Genomic DNA, 18,888 nt, shown 5'->3' with positions numbered 1-18,888 from the left:
GGGAGTGGTATCCAAACATTAGGGATAAGTGCAGTGCAATATTAGCCATCAGCTGCTTCTTTCCAATCATCACAACTTCAACAATCATAATGTCTGAAATAAGCACATTTTTTTCTTCATTGCAGGTGTTAGCAACTGCTTTTTCATTGACTTTCTGGCCTTTCACAGTACCAATGATGAATCAATGCCGACACCAGTAGTAAATAGATCTCTCTGACAATTCTTTGACTTGACTTCTACGGATAAATTTTACTATTCCAGCAGAATTTTATATACCTACAATTGTTTTATGCTTTCACCACATTTGTGCTTTTGTTTTGGGAAAAATGTTCTTAAATCACTGTCTCTACTAATTATTCTAGACACTAGATTTTTCAACACTAACTACAATAGTAATGTATCTTACAGTCATAGACATATGCTCATTAAGAACAACAATCTTTGCCCTTTTCTTGGGATATTCTTTTTTATAAATATAAGCAGCAACTATATGTACCTCCTACCAAATTTATCCCTGAACTTAGACAAAGTAGTAATAATTGAGCAAAAAGTGGTCAACTAGTTTCTAATAATCAAAATCAGGCTCTTACAGGAGCCCAACAAAGCACTTAAACAGTTTCAAAAAACCATGTCCACCAAGAAAATGAAAATTTAAAGAAAAAATTTACTTTTCCCAATTAATACGTATATTACTGTAGACAAGCTAGTTCAGCTGGTATACATTAGAATCCACAATTTGTTTCTCAGCAAAAATTCATAAAGCAGGATTAGGTTTTTGTTATTTATAATATTTTTAGTCACTTATTACTTACTGTTATTTTTGCAATGTTGCAATTCAGTTGTTTAGTTAATAATAAATCCAAATAAACTTATTAATACAGAACTGTGGAATGCCTTGTTATAGAGCAACAAAATAAAGATCCAACGAGAAAAGCAAACCATTATTGGCAAATAGCATTCCAGACACCTATAAAAAATTTTTAAAACGACCAAAAATATGGTAAATAATTTACAACAAAAATATGTTTCTCCAATTAAAAATCTAAGAAAAACTTAAATCAATAAATGAAATTAAAAATAACTGTCATTTTTACCTTAACATTACCAGCTGTTATTGTTTCAGTTTTCATTGACATTTTATTCATATAACAATAAAAAAACTGTGAATAAATGTATAATGTCATTTTTAAAATATTAAGTGCCTCAATACGAGAATTTGAATCATTTAAGCCAATTTCAAAAGTTTCTTCAACAAATTTACACAGTAATGAAATACCTGATCAGAAGAAAAAAAGTTCATTAATTTTCTTATAAAACATGTAAAATAAAATTGTTACAAAGTATTATGTAGGAATGAATAAGCATACAGCAAGCACATTAGAAAGCAGATTTTATAAAATTAATTAGAGAGTTTAATCGTCTGAAAATCACACAAATAAATGAACATACAAAACTAAAACCAAATACAATAAAAAAATTAATATTGCTCTCAAGTTAATCAATACTCCAGCAATTACTAAACACTAATTCTTCATGAAAATATAATAAACCAGCAATTAAAAATATTGTTGGATGTAATTTTACAACGCCCATTAAGACCTATTCTAGGGATAAGACCTGTTTTCTAGTGATATGTACAAAGCAACTATGTTTGAAAGAAAATTTAAATTTTAAGTAAAGTGCATGCAATTTGATAATCAGACAGCATGAGATCAGAAGAGAAAAACTAATGAGCAATCATGAGTGTCTGAAATATGAAACTTTTTAATGGAAAACTGTATAGCATACTACAGGCCTGGCTCATACCTCTTGATAGACAAGCAGTTCGTGGGATTCCGGGAAAGATGCCCCGTTTGCATGTACATTCCATAGAAATCCAATAAATATGCAATAAAAATGATAGTGATATGCGATAATGCAACCAACTACATGATTAATGCCAGAACTCAACTGGGGAAAGACTGTTTCAAGAAACATAATATTAGCTGACTTTTTTGTGGAACAGTTAATTACTGACAATTGGTTTGGTAGCATTGAGCTGGCAAAACACTTTTTCACAAAAAGAAATTCACTGTTGTCGCAATACTCAAGAAAAATAAACCTAGTTACCAAAGGAACTGAGAGACAAAAAATTCAAATGTATACAACGGGTCATCTATGTTTCTGTTTGAAAAAGAAACTTGTTTCCTACATACCATGTAAAAAAAGTCTTGTTATCGATAATGCATAATAATTATGCCATACATGAGAAAGTAAGAAAGTCTGAAATTGTCATATATAACTCCACCAAAGGCACAGCTGACACCTTTGATTTGATGTAACAGAACATGAACTCTGATCACAAAATTAGAAGATGACAGACATGTTTTTTTTTTTTTATAATATGATTAATACTGTATATGTGAATTCTTATGTGATTTACTTCCACAATTATTTTAAAGAACACCCAGAAGGATTAAAACCAATGTCTAGGTTGAACTTTATGCTGGAGCTTCATAAGCAGTAGACGAGACTGTGGCAGGAAAAGAAAATATCAAGTACAGCTCAACTGAGTTGAGAAATTCAATTGAAAAGTGCTGGGAAACCAATCCAGGAAGGAAATGAATCCCATTCCAGATCAAGGAGGAGCCAGAAAATGCATTCAACGATGTTAAGAAAAAAGGAATGATAACCACTTATGTTATACAGCAATTTGCAGCAAACACCAAAGAAGATATGCCCAGATTATAATTAAAAGCAATTATATATATTTGATATCGAAAATAAAATTTTGAAAATTTATTTTATGCAAATCAGTATTAATAATTATATAAATTTATTTTATATAAATCAGTAATTATAGAAAGTGTTTTGATTTTTTTTTTTTGTAATTTTATAGAATAATTTTATCTTTACTGAATACTAATCCTCACAAATTTTCCCACCCACCAAAAAAAAGAATAAATAGACTAGTAATCTATTTAAAAAAATTGAAATATATCAAAATTAAATTACAAATATATGTAATCATAATTTTTTAAGTGACTACATCATATTTACACATCAATACCTACAACGTTCAGTTGACATACAATAACTAACCAGTCTAGGTTTAATATATGTAAACAATTAATTTACATCTTAATTGTTATTGTATAACATAATCTACAAAAATTTGTCACCTCACATTTGTATATGCATTTTATCCTCATTAGATTTAATTTACTTCAAATAATAAAAATGAATTCTAATTAAAAAATAATTAATAAATGTAAACAAAATATGTAAAAGAATGAGATTTAGGAAGATCTGGCCATATAACGAAAAAAGATAGTACAGCATAGTAGAAAATGCAGTACATGAGCCAAAATAAAGGAATCCACATAAATTACAAATCTAAAGTAAGGTGGGAGATTAGATGAAAAAAGTATGAAAGCAGCAGGATACAGTAAAACACAAACAGAGAATGCAGTATACCAAACATATAAACGTTGTATGAATGCCAAGATATGAGGGTGAATCAAATTTAAACAGAAATTTTCCTATTCTATGCAGCAGCAAGCAGTTCCAACCTGGATGGCGAAATGGAGGTTTAATATTCAGTATATTAGAGAAGCGAAACCAGCTTGATTAGCTCCTCCGCTCTGTTCTGTTGTCAATACAGCTATGAGGTTCTGTCGTCTGAATAATCATAAAGTTTTAAATAATGAAGGCGTTAAAGCCGCAGAAATTTTAACTCGTTTAAAGGTACAGTTTAGAGATGCTACACTGTCCCAGAACTGAGTGTATATATGAGTCAAACAATTTAAGGGTGAGTGAGAAAGTATAGAAAACAAAAGTCATGATCGATGCCCAAGGTCAACCAACTCTCACAGCTGACAACATCTGTGCTGTACATGAGCTTTTCGAAGATGATAACCGGTTCACTATTGAAGAAATCGCATTAGAAGTGGGTATCAGCTACAGAAATGCTCAATCCAATTATCACTGATCGTCTTGGCTTTAGAAATATTAGTACTTGATGGGATCTGAGGTTGTTGACCGAAAATCAAAATCAGGTCAGGTTGGAGATCTGTGAAGAAAATTTTGAATCGATTTTGGCAAGAAGGAAACGATTTTCTGAGGCACATCGTCACATATGATAAGACATGGGGGGTATATCATTACAGTTTGGAGTCAAAAATGGCAAGTAAGGATTGGTGAAGGAAGGATGAGGGCTGCCCAGTGAAGGCCAAAACCCATCTGTCAGTTAGAAAAGTTCTTGCAACGATTTTTTTTTGACTCATGGAGAGTTTTACTCATTGATTTTATCCACATTCAATGAATGACGAATGCAGCTTACTATTGCCAGCTGCTACAGTCAACAAAAACCACCTACCGAAACAAAAGTGGGCTATACCCATCAGTGATGTCATTCTTCTCCATGACAACACCAGGCTGCATACTGCAATTTTAACGAGAGATTAAATAGGAAAACATGCACTGGGAAACCCTTGATTACCCTCCCTAGTCCAAATTTGTCCCCCTGTGACTAATTTTTGTTTGCGTCCTTGAAGGAACCACTTGGAGGGGAGCAAATCGAAAATAATGAAAACATCAAGGAGCGTGTACATTATTGGCTGTTGACATGTCCTAAAACTGTTTACGAACAAGGAATATTCACGCCTCCAAATCATTGGCAAAAGTGTATAGATCGTGGAGGATACTGTATAGAAAAATTATGAGGTATGAATTGTGTATATTATTAATCAATAAATTTATTAAAAAAAATGACTGTTTATATTTGATTCACCCTCATAGTAAGAGATAAGTTATAATCTCAAATAAATTTATTTTTAAATATTTAATTATGTTTTAATAATTATTTTAAAATTAATTTTTAAAAATAACATTATTTTTTATTAGCTAAAAACAAAATAATAAAATATAAAAAAACTGCTTACTTTTTCCAATTATTTTATCATAAATTTTATGTACATCTTCCCAATCGAATTCACCAAACTCTACAATAACTGAATACAATAGATCAAAGTGTTTTAAAATAAATGAACTTCCATCATTCAATAAATCACTAGTACATGCTGGAAAAAAAACATAATAAAATTATTAATCGGCAAAAATAAATCATAAACGTAACAGCAAATTTCATTTAAAAGTAAATGTGTTTGCTTTAAGTCAACCAAAATGTAATCAGAGAAATACTACATTTTAGCATTTTTTTTTTTTTATTATACAGCTGATAAAGAAAAGTTTTAGAACATTGTTATCAATTAAAGAGTTAACAAAATGAAATTATACATACACAGGCTTCTAATCAGCTTTATCATTTTTGTAATGTTCATAAACTAACTTGATCAAATATGCAGAGATCAAAGTTTTGATTGGTCTCAAAGATTTGGTACTGAAGTTAATAATAATAATAATACATCCATAAAACAATACATCTGAAGAGGACATTCTATTACATAAGCTCAACAATTATAATCAAAAACTAATTGCAACTAATTTTTTATTTATGCTTTTACCCAATAAAAGCTCTTTATAAACAATATTTGTTTTGTAGAATCTAACTTCTTTTTTAAATTTTCATTGGTTAAGAAATACTAACAAAAGAATCGAATATCAAGCAGTTTATTAATATAAAGAATAAATAATGTGTAATAGTTATTGAAATAAATTCAAAAACACAATCCACAAAGCCATTTTAAAAAAGCTAATTTAAAACTAAAACTTCAAGGCAATTAACTGTTAAACAATCTCATCAGCAGATACTGCACAGCTAGTATAAGAATAAGTGTAAACACTTAATATAAAGAGAAAATATTATGGCAGAATTTCAATAATTAAATAAATAGTTTCATAACTTTATAAAATGAGTACTTCTAACTACTTTTATAAAAATTATAACTTGCTAAAATATTTTCTACTGTATTGACAACTCCAGTCAAAAGAAGAAAGATATCTTAAAGCTTCCACATCAGATTGATTTCCAGAACCAAATAATATTCATGATAGATTTTTATCTTATGTAACCCTGTATGAAGAATATGTATTACGATAATACAGCGTTTAATTGTAATGGAAGTTATACTCAACAAACTGCTTAAAATACACTGGAGAGTATTAACTCAACATTCAAATTCCTAAACCTATTGTATCCCTGTAAATAATAATTTAATCACAACAGAAATTAATTTAATTTTTGACTGTATCGAACGTAATATATAATCACATGATATAGTTCTTTTTCTACACACTAAATAGTGTAAAAATACATTATTAAGTAGTAAAATAAGTACAATGTTTTCCAACTAACAACTTATAAACTCTACACTTGGTACAGACCTCAAATGTTGAAATATCAACATTTAAAATATTATCTTTGGAAGAAAAGATATTGAGTTAGAAGAATATTATCTTTATGTATTAAAGGTGAGTTTTAATTAATTTTTAGAAACGTTTATTTGACTATTATTTAAAATATAAATAGGCCTTAAAAAAATACTGTTCACGAGAAATCCAAACATAAGCAAACTACAGTTTGAAAAAGTATAGAAAGAATAAAGGAAAATGATCCAAAACTCCTAATGAACATGAACAAAGGCTCTCAAATACTGACATACTGTAACAAGACCAGTATAGCCAACCAGAGTAACATATTCCTTCAAATTACGAAGAAAGTACAAGAAAACAACAATGAAAGGAACCCAGAAGAATCCTTTTCCCAGGCAAACAGGCAGATCTGTTTAACAATCGTTTTTTGTAATATTGTCAATGGCACACCTCCAACAGCTGTTATTCGATGAAAAAAGTTACCAGACCAGAGTAGGAATTTACAGAAAAATATAAGGGTGCAGATGACAATTATCATGCTTTAACAGTTAAGGAATACAGCCGGTTCTGCAGGTTAGGGTATATAAACACTGGTTGGACCAATGGGACAGTCAATAGCAGTAAGAAGCGAGATTAGGTGTCTGACATCTTATCAGTCAACATACAGTAACAATGTGTGAAGTGATGTCATAAGCATTCCGGTGTGGACAGTGAGTAACTAACTGTAGGAAGTTATTCAGTGAGTTACTAACAGACAATTAGTGAAAGGGATAAAGTATTAAATTGTTAGGGTAGTTCTATTGTAAACAAGAAGAGTATTTGCAGTGAATGGAATTGTATGAACCTTAAATTGGTCTAATCTTCTCTTGTTATTAGTGCAGTATTAGGTGTTAATTTTAGCAGTCATTATAATGTCTTTTATCAATGGGTCTGTATTCATTTTTTTATGATCTAACTACCTTTAAGCACATCCTGCCCTTACTGGGAATTCTATTTTGTATTAATTTATTATTATTATTATTGACATTTATCATTATTATTGACATTTATCATTATATTATTATTTTTATTGATTTGCGTCTACACTCTTAAATTAATAAATATATTTATATAAACATTTTTAATTGTTAGTTCCTCAATATTCTGATCGAGGTATGAACAAACAACAAAATCTTTATAAATATATAGGCAAAAGATATACGAGAGTTTTTTTTTCAAGGTCCAATCGGTCACGAAATTAAAACCACTGTAAAAAAATAAAAAATTGTTTATTTGTAACAAGTACTTACATAGTTAAGCTATTTCCCTATATAGTTACCACTCCGATTTAGACATTTGTCATAGCATGGTACCAAGTTTCCAATACCCTTGTCATAGAACGAAGCTGCCTGTATTTCAGCCATGTTTCTAAGCTCGTCTGCAGCTCGATGTCTGTGCCAAAATGTTGTCCACCTAGCCAGCATTTTATCCTCCGCTTATTCTATTTGAATAAGAATAAGCGGAGAGGAATGTTGTCATTAGGCATTGTCTTTCTCCATGACAATCCTCGGCCACACACTACAGCTGTAACAAAGAAGCTCCAGCAGAGTTTTCGTTGGGAAGTGTTTGATCACCCACATACAGCACGGACTTGGCTCCATACGATTTTCACCTCTTTGCTCACATGAAATGTTAAAAAAATAACCCTCGTACTCGCACCTTATGATTGGTTAAAAAACAAAGAATTCGACTGACTGGTTGGAATTTTGTGTCAGATAATAAGAATTACTCTCACCTTATGATTGGGTAAAAAACAAAGAATTCGATTGGTTAGAATTTCGGGCCTGATAATGATAAGAATTACTCTCACCTTATGACTGGTTAAAAAACAAAGAATACGATTGGTTGAAATTTTGTGTCCAATAATGATAAGAATGTCTCACCTTATAATTGGTTAAAAAACAACGAATACGATTGGTTGGAATTTTGTGCCCGATAATGATTAGAATTACTATCACCTTATGATTGGTTAAAAAACAAAGAATACGATTGATTGAAATTTTGTGCTCGATAATGATAAGAATTACACTCACCTTATGATTGGTTAAAAAAAAGAATACGATTGGTTGGAATTTCGTTCATGATGATGGTAAGAATTATTCTCACCTTATGATTGATTAAAAAAAAATGAATATGATTGGTTGGAATTTTGTGCCCGATAATGATTAGAATTACTATCACCTTATGATTGGTTAAAAAACAAAGAATACAATTGGGTGATTAAGAATAAGCGGAGAGGAGTGTTGTCATTAGGCATTGTCTTTCTCCATGACAATCCTCGGACGCACACTGCAGCTGTAACAACCAAGCTCCTGCAGTGTTTTCATTGGGAGTGTTTGATCACTCACCATACAGCACGGACTTGGCTCCATCAGATTTTCACCTCTTTGCTTCCATGAAATGTTGACTAGGAGGTCAACATTTTGGCACAGAAACATGGCTGAAAACACAGGCGGCTCCGTTCTATGACAAGGGTATTGGAAAGTTGGTACCACGCTACGACAAATGTCTAAATCGGAGTGGTGACTATGTAGAGAAATAGCATAACTATGTATGTACTTCTTACAAATAAAAACTTTTTTATTTTCACTGTGGTTTTAATTTCGTGACCGATCGGACCTTAAAAAAATAAATAACCCTCGTATATGTATATCTTTTTCCTATGTTTTCCAAATAATTTTATTGAATTTTTACAAGAAAATAATCTAAATATCAGGCTATAGATCATTATACTACAACAAAACAGTACTAAGTAAATGATAACAAAAAATTAAAAATATCTTCAAATCATCTTTTTAGGACAATGTAATTGTTACAGAACTTAAAATGTCACCCATATCCGCAGATAATCCTAATAAAGAACTGAATACAACACAATTATTTCTTTCAAAGTTTAGAAAGCTCAGTTAACATGCAGAGCGGGGATGAATTGCTAAACCAGCAAGTTGCTTCTTGCTATATATAATATCCTTTCATTTTACACCAACCCCTCCCTTGTACTATTAGCAGTACCAATACTACTTCAGACATACAAACAGAAGTATAGCACATCTGTGCATTAATACTTTCTAAAACTTTGATGAGCAATACTATCATCTATCAACAACTGCATAATAAAAAAAAAAATTCTGCAACAAAAAATACTTAATGATAATGGAAATAAGACAACATTTATATAAATTCATCAACATTTTCGGGAACAATGGTTGTTTTCAAAACCAATAACAAAATCATATAATAAACCAATGAAACACAGATAAACACAACCCAAGCATAAATTATTATAACTGCAATGACTGTGCAAACTGCTGCAATGCACTGAGGAATGATAAATTCATCAACAAATGCAAAAATATAACGTGTTAAATTTACACACAGCACATAACAACTACTAACTCAACAAGCAAAATGAAAATGAAATTTAAAATCTTCCATATCATCCTGAATGTTGGTAACCCTGAAAAAGGATATTTATAATGCCAGCTGTAAGGATTAGTAGTAGCGACTAAGGCAGAATGACAAAAATTAAATAAGTTCTGAAATATTCTGTCCATGACTCCCACCCCAAAATTGACAACAGCAATGACTAGACCAGAAAAAAACTTCAGAACAGTTCTTGAAAGGATTTTTCAATTTGTTGTTTAGCAGCTAGAATCAGAAGCCTGAGAGAAATGTTTTGGCTTGCCACAAGTGGCCAAAGACAAAAGTTTGATCAGGATGGACAGTAATGAAGCACCTAGTCCCTCTGGATTAAATTGATTCATCTGATCTATCTTGGAATCTCTATTGATGGTGTTCTGTGTTGGCCATACAAGCTTCCCCTTTCCTACCTGCTGAACTATAGAGATGAAAGATTCCTGATATTTTAAGTGGATGCACAATATTATTCAGAATAACAATCATTCTGTCTGATTGCCATGGCTTGATCTCTGAATACCACTGTTTAAAATAATAAGCCTCTCAACCAACTACTTCATATCAGCTGGTATCATAATAAAATAATCTTGGCATCCATGAAACAAAAATAATCTAAATTTGACAAAACCACTACACTAAACAAAATAGATATAATACATTTCAAATGTAAAATTTAATCATATACTATAGTTCATAACTACTTCAAGCAGGCCCCATTAACAATATTAAACAACAGCTACAAAGTAATTCAAAAAGATATTCAGAAATCACATTTTCATATATTTAGAAAATGGTTTGTAAATTTTTTTTCTACCTCAACTGTGATCAAGATACCCAAATTTGGTTACTCCAAAAACATATCTAAAACTGTTATATTAACTGATCTACAAAATACCTCTTAGTTTTTCATGAATTGTATCTACAGGCAAAACTTCAGCAACAAAATATTGACCTTCAACTGACACTTGAAGATCATCCTTCTTCAATGGTATAACAAATTCAAAATCACACATGATGTAACTGTAAGAAAAATCACCAAATTACAATAATTCTATAATTTTTACTATATGGATTTGAAAATTAAAATTAATATTATTGTGATAGGTAAATATCTTGAATGGCTAGTTTTTATACATTTTTTCAAAAGTCCCCAAATTTATAAACACAAAAAACTAGGTGTGATTTTTTTTTTATTACGTCTGACATTTATTTTACTTAAAATCACTGTAATAAATGAATATATAATAATAAAATTTGGGTATTACTGTTGTAAGCGATCTACCTCTGTAGTTAGTTAGTTCTTAGATGGCGCCACAGAAATTCTATATTCAAATATGAAAATAAATAAATAAAATTATAAATATAATCTAACCAAACTTAACCTACACTTACTTCACTCACTAGCCTTGACTAGCGAGCAAAACAGGCATAGGTTAAGTTTGGTTAAATTATATTTATAATTTTATTTATTTATTTTCTTATATCAATACAGCGTTTCAGTGGCACCATCTCAGAATTAACAACAGTGGCAGACCACCTACTACATTAATACCAAATTTACTATGCTGACTTGTGTAAATGGGGTACGAATCACACAATTTTTATGAAAGTGGTTAAAATAGTTCCCCTTTCTCCTTTAACCATGGTGCAATTAAACAAAGATGATAACGTACCTTCTAAAGAAAAGTGACACAAGTCAAAATATTTAAAATTTCACTTTTTTCCCTTAAACGATCCCAAATGACATGTAGTTTTATAATCAAAAGCGACACATCTCAAAACTCGCCGGCTTTCCGCTAGATAGCACTAGTGTCAGTTTTCTTTTTCTAGATTTGTGGCACCATTTCTCTAGAAATCCGACACTTGTTAGTAGTGTCCTGGACTCTGTGAAGTAGGGATGTCAAGTTCCTCTGGAAAAACGACATTTTTTGAGTTGTGACATTATTTAGGATTGTTTTGTGATTTTTCTGGAAAAACATCACTTTTAGAGTTGTGACACTTTACTGCATAATAAACTTCACATTTTCATCGTGAGTTAATAGAAACATAGTACTACTTCCAGTTGTGACACTTTAGTTCTTAAATAATGTAAAATTATATCGCATACTGATTTTATTCACAAGTTTTATTTTGAGTTATGACGGTTTTCCATATAAATATATAATTATTACAAGACTATTGCTTAGCAAAACCATTAAAGTTAGCTTTACTAATAATAATGGCTACGAAACGTACAGAACTTGCAGTAAAGTTAACCAAACAATCTGTTATTGGAAATCCACTGTCACAGACAATAGAAAATGGAGGAATTTCAAAAACAGAATGGAGAATAGTTGTACCAAACACAGAAAAGACTGATGCTGTAGTTGTTCCTTCTGAGGAAAATAAACTCAATAGTTTAACAGAACCACATGTTACACGTCTCGATTTAACATCAACAACAAATGGTGGCATTTCTTCAACCACAAATAAAAAAAAATTTGTTTGAATAATTAACAGTAGCAATAAGGAGTACACCAGTTTTGACAATTCGGACGCAGATCTCAATTATGAACCAGAGTGTACAAAGGCAAAGCCTGTCTTTCGTTATGAAAGAAAAATAGCACACGTATCAAGCCAAGAAAAAAGAGAAGAATATGTTTTAAATAGTTCAGTTAGTACTAACGAGAGCAATAATGATCAAAATGAAAGTTTTAATATAGATTTTCTAGAAAAAGAGGAAGAAAAAGAGTATCTGATAAAAATAAATGGGTGAAAAATAAAAGTAAGCTATTGAAAAATTCTGGCCAGGCCTATACTTCTATGTCAAAATCTAAGAAAGAGGTCCCAGAGAAAAGTCTGAAACCTCCTTGTGATGATCGATGTAAGTTGAAATGTTCACAAAACATAACCCATGAGTTACGTCAAGAAATTTTTAAGAATTTCTGGCCATTACAAGATCTGTCACGTCAATGTGACTTTATTGCATCTCATATGCAATCTATTACACCAATTTACAGATACACAAAACTAAACAACGCATTTTACTTCCAGGTTGACAATAAACGCGTTAGAGTTTGCAAACAATTTTTTAAAAATACACTCGATATTACAGACAGGCCCATACAAACTGTCATAGACAAAAAGTTAGCAGGTGGATTTGTTATGGAAGATCTTCATGGTAAACATTACAAACACAAAACGCTTGATGTAATGATTAAAGAAGAAATTAGAAAACACATAGAATCAATCCCAAAAATAGAGAGCCACTACTTGAGGGAAAACACGACTAGAGACTATATTGAAGGTGGCAAAACAATAGCCGATTTGCACCGTGACTATCAAAAGGATTGTCAACAAGAACAACGCCCATATGGCAATTACGTTATGTATCATAAAATATTTAACGAGGAGTTCAATATTTCAATGTTTACTCCTAAGAAAGATCAGTGCGAACTCTGCCATTCATTTAAGACAACAGAAGGGGCTGACAAGGAGGGTATTATTGAACAATATGAAAAGCACATCATAGAAAAAACCTTTCAAGAATTCAGAAAGAAGCTGACAAGAAAAAAGTAGGTGACAATGTTGTGGTTGCCTGCTACGACCTCCAAGCAGTCTTACCTTACCCAAAGGGGGAAGTTTCCCTTATGTATTATAAATCAAAATTAAATGTTTTTAACTTAACTGTTTGTGAGTTAAAAATTGAAAGTGCTTCGTGTATTTTAAAATACATTGAGAGTAAAACGACCAATGTCAATGAAGATGTGGAATTTATTTTTTACTCTGACAACTGTGGAGGACAAGAAAAGAACAAGTTCTTATTTGCCATGTATTTGTATGCTGTGGAGTAGTACCCAATAAAATCTCACACAATTTTTTAATAAAGGGTCACAGCCAGAACGAGGGAGACAGCGCGCATTCTATGATCAAAAAAAAAGTGAAAAAGGCTTTGAAATCTGGACCCATTTATCAACCGCGGCATTAAGTTACCCTTATAAGAACTGCAAAAAAAAACTGGAAATCCCTATAAAGTGGTTGAACTAAGTCATTCTGATTTTATTAATTTCAAGGATCTGTAGGACCAAATTAGAAGAAATGCTACAATCACAAGACCAACGAAGATTAAAATACAGCAAGGAGAAAAAGTAATAGAAGTTACAACTGAAGCAGAACAGGTTTACATGAATGACATAAAAATTGTAAAAGTGGAAAAAGACAGTCCTTTAGTTTTAAAGTACAAGACTACCTTTGAAGAAAAGGAACAATATAAGGAGGTTTACGTGCAAGACGACATCATAGAAGGTGAAATGTATGAAGAAGATCCAAAAGATGGAAACAAAAACCTAAAAGAAGAAGAAAGTTCTAAAACAAATGTCTGAAGTTACTTTAGTACCGATGTATAGCAACAGACCCTCTACACCTGAAAACAAGAAAAAGGACTTGCGAGGTTTGTTGGAGAAAAACATTATCCCGAACTGTTACTCATACTTCTATAACTCTAACTGAAACTGGATAGAGACTATTTTTCTGTAGTATTACTACACTATTCTGTATTACTGTAATTTTTACAGTCGCTGTTCATTACTTTTAGTTCACAAAACTTTAATAGTAAAGTCATAGGAGATGAATTCCAATATTTAATGCAGTTTTTGTATAACCTTTGTATTCTTTGAACAATTTTTATTAATAAAAAATATGTTAAAATCTATCTTGTAGTAAGATAGCTTTCATTTATTGTCAAAATCATTTTTTTCCTTTGTATCACCACCGAGTTTATAAAAAATTCAAAACCAAAATAAAATTTGTTATTTGGACAAAAACGACACAACTCAAAATATGTATGTATATACATATTTTTTTTTAAATATTTTGATCAATGCATAATTTTTTATTAAAACAGTAATTTATGAAGATGTGGTTGTGCGATAACACCATCTTCAACAGTATATAAAATGTTTATGTCAAAGATTTATTGCGCTGAAATTCTTGCTTTTTTCAATTTGATAGTTTGGACTCGTGTCACTTTTTAGAAGGTACGATAAAGTCTCATAACCATGCTGCCAGTTTTTAAATTTATACAAGTATACTCAGATCATAGCAGTTAGCTACATATATCTGAATAACAGATAAAATTTTAATTTAATTAGTACATCAGTACTCAAGTAATGCAAAAGCCAAAAGCAATGTAGAACGTGTATAGTAAAACTGATAACCTCCTATTTTTGTAAGTAGTTAAGAATTTTAGTAATATTTTTCACCCAGTGAAGTGTCTTACATCAAAATTAATTTTGATAATTTAATTTTAACATCTCTATTTTCTATAAGCATTTATAATTTTTATTTTTTTTAGTCTAGTTTCTGACAACTATTCATTCAATTTTCTTAATTTGCAAAGCCACCATAACAGTGCTGGATACAATTATTAATCCCATGCATTTTTAACCTTGTATATAATCAAACAACATTATTTGTACAATAATATTCTTATTTTTATTTAACGTAAAATCAGTAATTTAAACTAGCTAGCATCTAGACCAGTTCAAATTTGTGAATATAAACCATTAGTCATTGAAAATTAAAATTAATTGTAGGAAACAGTAATTGAGATTTCCTGGATGTTTCACTTTAACAGAAAAAACTTATAACTACAACTTTATGCATTCTAAAAGTTTGGAAATAATGCAAAGTAATCAAAAAATATATATATATTAAAATGCCTAATAATATATTTTTAAATATATACAAATTACTTTTCTTTTTTTTTTTTATTAAGTTATTTAAATAAAAACAAATTTGTAATTCCTTGCTGTACCATATTGTAACATTATCTTTTCTTTTTCCTGTTTAGCTTCTGGTAATACTTCAGAGGATGAATGAGGATGATATGTATGAGTGTAGTCTTGTACAGTGTCAGTTTCTAGTATGCAAATCCATGTAAAAATAACTGACTTTACTAGGACTTGAACGCTGGGACTCTCAACTTCTAAATCAGCTGATTTGTGAAGACACATTCACCCCATTAGACCAACCCAGTGTGTTAAAATTATCCTGCTGCCTGCAACATCTGTCACTTTTTCAGAAAAAAGTATTAGCTAAACACAATTTTGGTTAATGCTCATGTCAAGCTAGCAAAGTTCATTTCATACTTTTAACTCATCATCTTCAGTTTATTTATGATCATTTATATTTTACTTATAAGAGGCCACAATTGTTTCAATGCATCTTTCAAGTTAAATAAAGAAAAAAAAGGTCTTATTCTTTCTTATTTACTAATCGTACAAAATTATGTAAAACAAGAAATTTAATCTATTTATAAACAATTTTTTTCAGCACCAAAACATGTGTAATACAAATTTCAGTAGGAACTAAATTATTCTTATATCATTTTTCTCTTCAATCTGGTTCATAACACTTTTTAATAAAGTTTATTTCTAAACAAAATTAATTTATAATACATTTCTCTAGGCTCAATGATATTCCATTCTCGCAATTTGTAGAAGCCAATAAAACATATTCATAAAAGATAGATAATCTTAAGTTCTCCTTGTTCTAAATTACCAAGATCATAATACTTGAACTCAATTTCATAACACACCACCACAATCATAATGTACAATTTACCATTGTAATAATTCCATACATAAATTTTTTTTTTAAATTTAAATAATTTAAAAAAAAAATGTTTACATAATTTTTTGTTGACTATTCATTTTTTGAGTTTTTTTTACACCCAGACATATGGTAACTTGACAGTTACATCCCATACTATATGCAACTTAGGTAGATTAATATAAGAACAACTGGCCTTGAAAGCTTCTATGCCTTACAATCATAGCTTAGAATATTTCACACAAATATTTTTTTTTTCAGAATACCTGAATAAGCTTTAGACTACACAAAAACAGCACAAAATAATCGCAACTTCCATAAATAAATTTAGCAAAATCAAAACAACCACGTTTACAAAACCCATGAGCAAGAATAAACAATGTTTAAACTTATGAAAACTGGCATAACATGGTAAACAGGAAATAAGCAGCTATATAATTATAGTCAGGTATGTAATTACAGAAACGAGACACTGATTAACTGCTTCACAATAACACCACAATTTCAACCAATTACTTACGGGAAAGGGTGATTGCTTATGCAAGAATTTAAAAAAAAATATAGGGGTTCATAACAAAAGTTAACCTCAAATCCAAAGTTAACTCATCAAAGATTAAATACAATTTACACAATTAAAAAAAAAAATTAATCGAAAAATATACAATTTATGGGAAACCTCAGTATCTATCCAATCAGAAATCTTAAAAATACAGCAACAAAAACAAATCAACTACATCATTGTTTTTGCAATTTAAAAACAAATCCTGCTCACCGACTTGCATTTGGCGTTACAGAAAACACAAAAATCAAATTAATATGTAGTCTTCAACGACGACACATTTCCTCAAATCAAAACAATTCTACTAAGGAATACATTTCGATACGAAAATAACACAAAACCGGTACTATTCTCCCGCCAATCTATTCCTTGTGTTCGTTTTTAGATTATTTAAACACTGCCAATATAATAGTTAAATTTTTTTTTCCAAACGGTGCTTAGGAGATGTGTAACAAAATCTTTATTTTTTCCTTTGTTTTCAAGGTTTATTTAATATATTATTTCTACTAGAGATATAAAAAAGAGCACTATTTTTTTAAAAAAACGGAAAGCACTAAACGAAAAACTACATAATATAACAATAAAGAAAATTTTATAACTGTTAATGATACAAAAATATGGTAGTTAAATTCGATAAATAGATTTTTTTTATTCTTCTGATAGTGAAATTAGTTATTTGTTCTTTGTACTTTTTATGCCGGTCTCTTAATGCGCGCGAAATTTAAACTTCCTTAAACGGAACATGTTTTGATTTCTTCAAAACATCAAACAAGAATTCATTTTGTAATTTATGACTTTAATTAAAAATCTCCTTCTGAATTACTATATGAAAGACAAATCAGAGGCTTACTTCCTAATTTTAATTGCCTGGACAACAGGGTAATTAAAAAAAGTTATATGATAGAGCCACCTTCAAAATTTGTATATGACAGAGGTGCTAAAGCCTTGAGCAAACTCTCAAAGGGTGATATTGTAATTGCTAAGGATAGTTTAAATTCTAGTTGTAATGATAAAATTGTTGACATTAATGATAAGCCAAATTCAAATAAAGTTTCTCTTGAGAACAGTAGAATGATTGATAAAAATCAAACATTTTTATCAATCATTCATTTTATCAATCAAACATAACAGATTTCATCCATTGCCATAAGGTAGTTTTATTTAATTATTACAACTGCAGTCATTCTTTTGCACATATTTTAACAGGGAGGAATCTAATCTTTGTCTATCTAATGAGACTGAAAAAATGGCAAACCCATGCTGAAATATAAAGCTGAGGGGAAAATATCCATGATGAACTAATCTAAATTAGTGATAATTTCTTCAATGACCATATAGATAGTTCAGACTAAGTGGTCCAAGCCTGAAAACTTACAATTTTAGAGAACAACTTTCCAAGAAAGGAACTTTTTTAAAAATAATTGTAATAACTTTACATAAGGAATAGATTAGAGACTAAGACAACAGATCGATTCTCTTTTTCGTCACTTCCACATTGTTAGGTTAACAAATCAAACATTAACATCTGTTTTCATGAAAAACACTTCCTTATGTAATTAAAAAAATTAAATACATTCTTTTAATCTTTTTTTTTTGCATACAAGAGTTAAATTTGAAATTCATCTTCAAATTAAAGACAATCAATAAAGACAGTAACCGAGTTATTCATCAATTCAGTTACTGTCTTTGTTATTAGTCCAGTAAAATCACAAACTGGTCAACAAAAATATAATAATTTGATCTTTACCTGTTGGTCCATATTTCAAATTCAATTAAATGTGCACTTATGTTTAATTGTATTTATACAATTTTCTTACTGGTGCACTTTGATGACTAGAATTGTTCTGAGAATGATAAAAGTGAAGTTATGTAAGAGCAATGATCTGCAATAAATAGATCTAACAGTTGCTGTAAGACAGTTTAAAGAAGAAGATATATGTATACGTTATATAGTCTTGAAAATTAGAAAA

General features: G+C 30.1%; 1 protein-coding gene across 1 annotated transcript in view; it reads right to left on the bottom strand.

The window, feature by feature from the left end:
* Positions 1 to 17,279, bottom strand: part of Cap-D2 (CAP-D2 condensin subunit) — a 127,487-nt gene extending 110,208 nt beyond the window's left edge. Inside the window, exons 1-4 of the mRNA XM_075354479.1 lie at positions 17,132 to 17,279; positions 10,664 to 10,788; positions 4,923 to 5,060; positions 1,095 to 1,276 (exon numbers count right to left, since the gene is read on the bottom strand). Coding sequence (XP_075210594.1) covers positions 1,095 to 1,276; positions 4,923 to 5,060; positions 10,664 to 10,781 — 438 coding nt within the window. The 5' untranslated portion in view covers positions 10,782 to 10,788; positions 17,132 to 17,279. The remainder of the gene's footprint in view (positions 1 to 1,094; positions 1,277 to 4,922; positions 5,061 to 10,663; positions 10,789 to 17,131) is intronic.
* Positions 17,280 to 18,888: the final 1,609 nt, after the last annotated feature.

The sequence above is a fragment of the Lycorma delicatula genome, chromosome 1 (genome assembly GCF_047948215.1).
Source record: "Lycorma delicatula isolate Av1 chromosome 1, ASM4794821v1, whole genome shotgun sequence".
NCBI lineage: Eukaryota > Metazoa > Arthropoda > Insecta > Hemiptera > Fulgoridae > Lycorma > Lycorma delicatula.
This window is presented reverse-complemented; position numbering and strand designations above follow the sequence as displayed.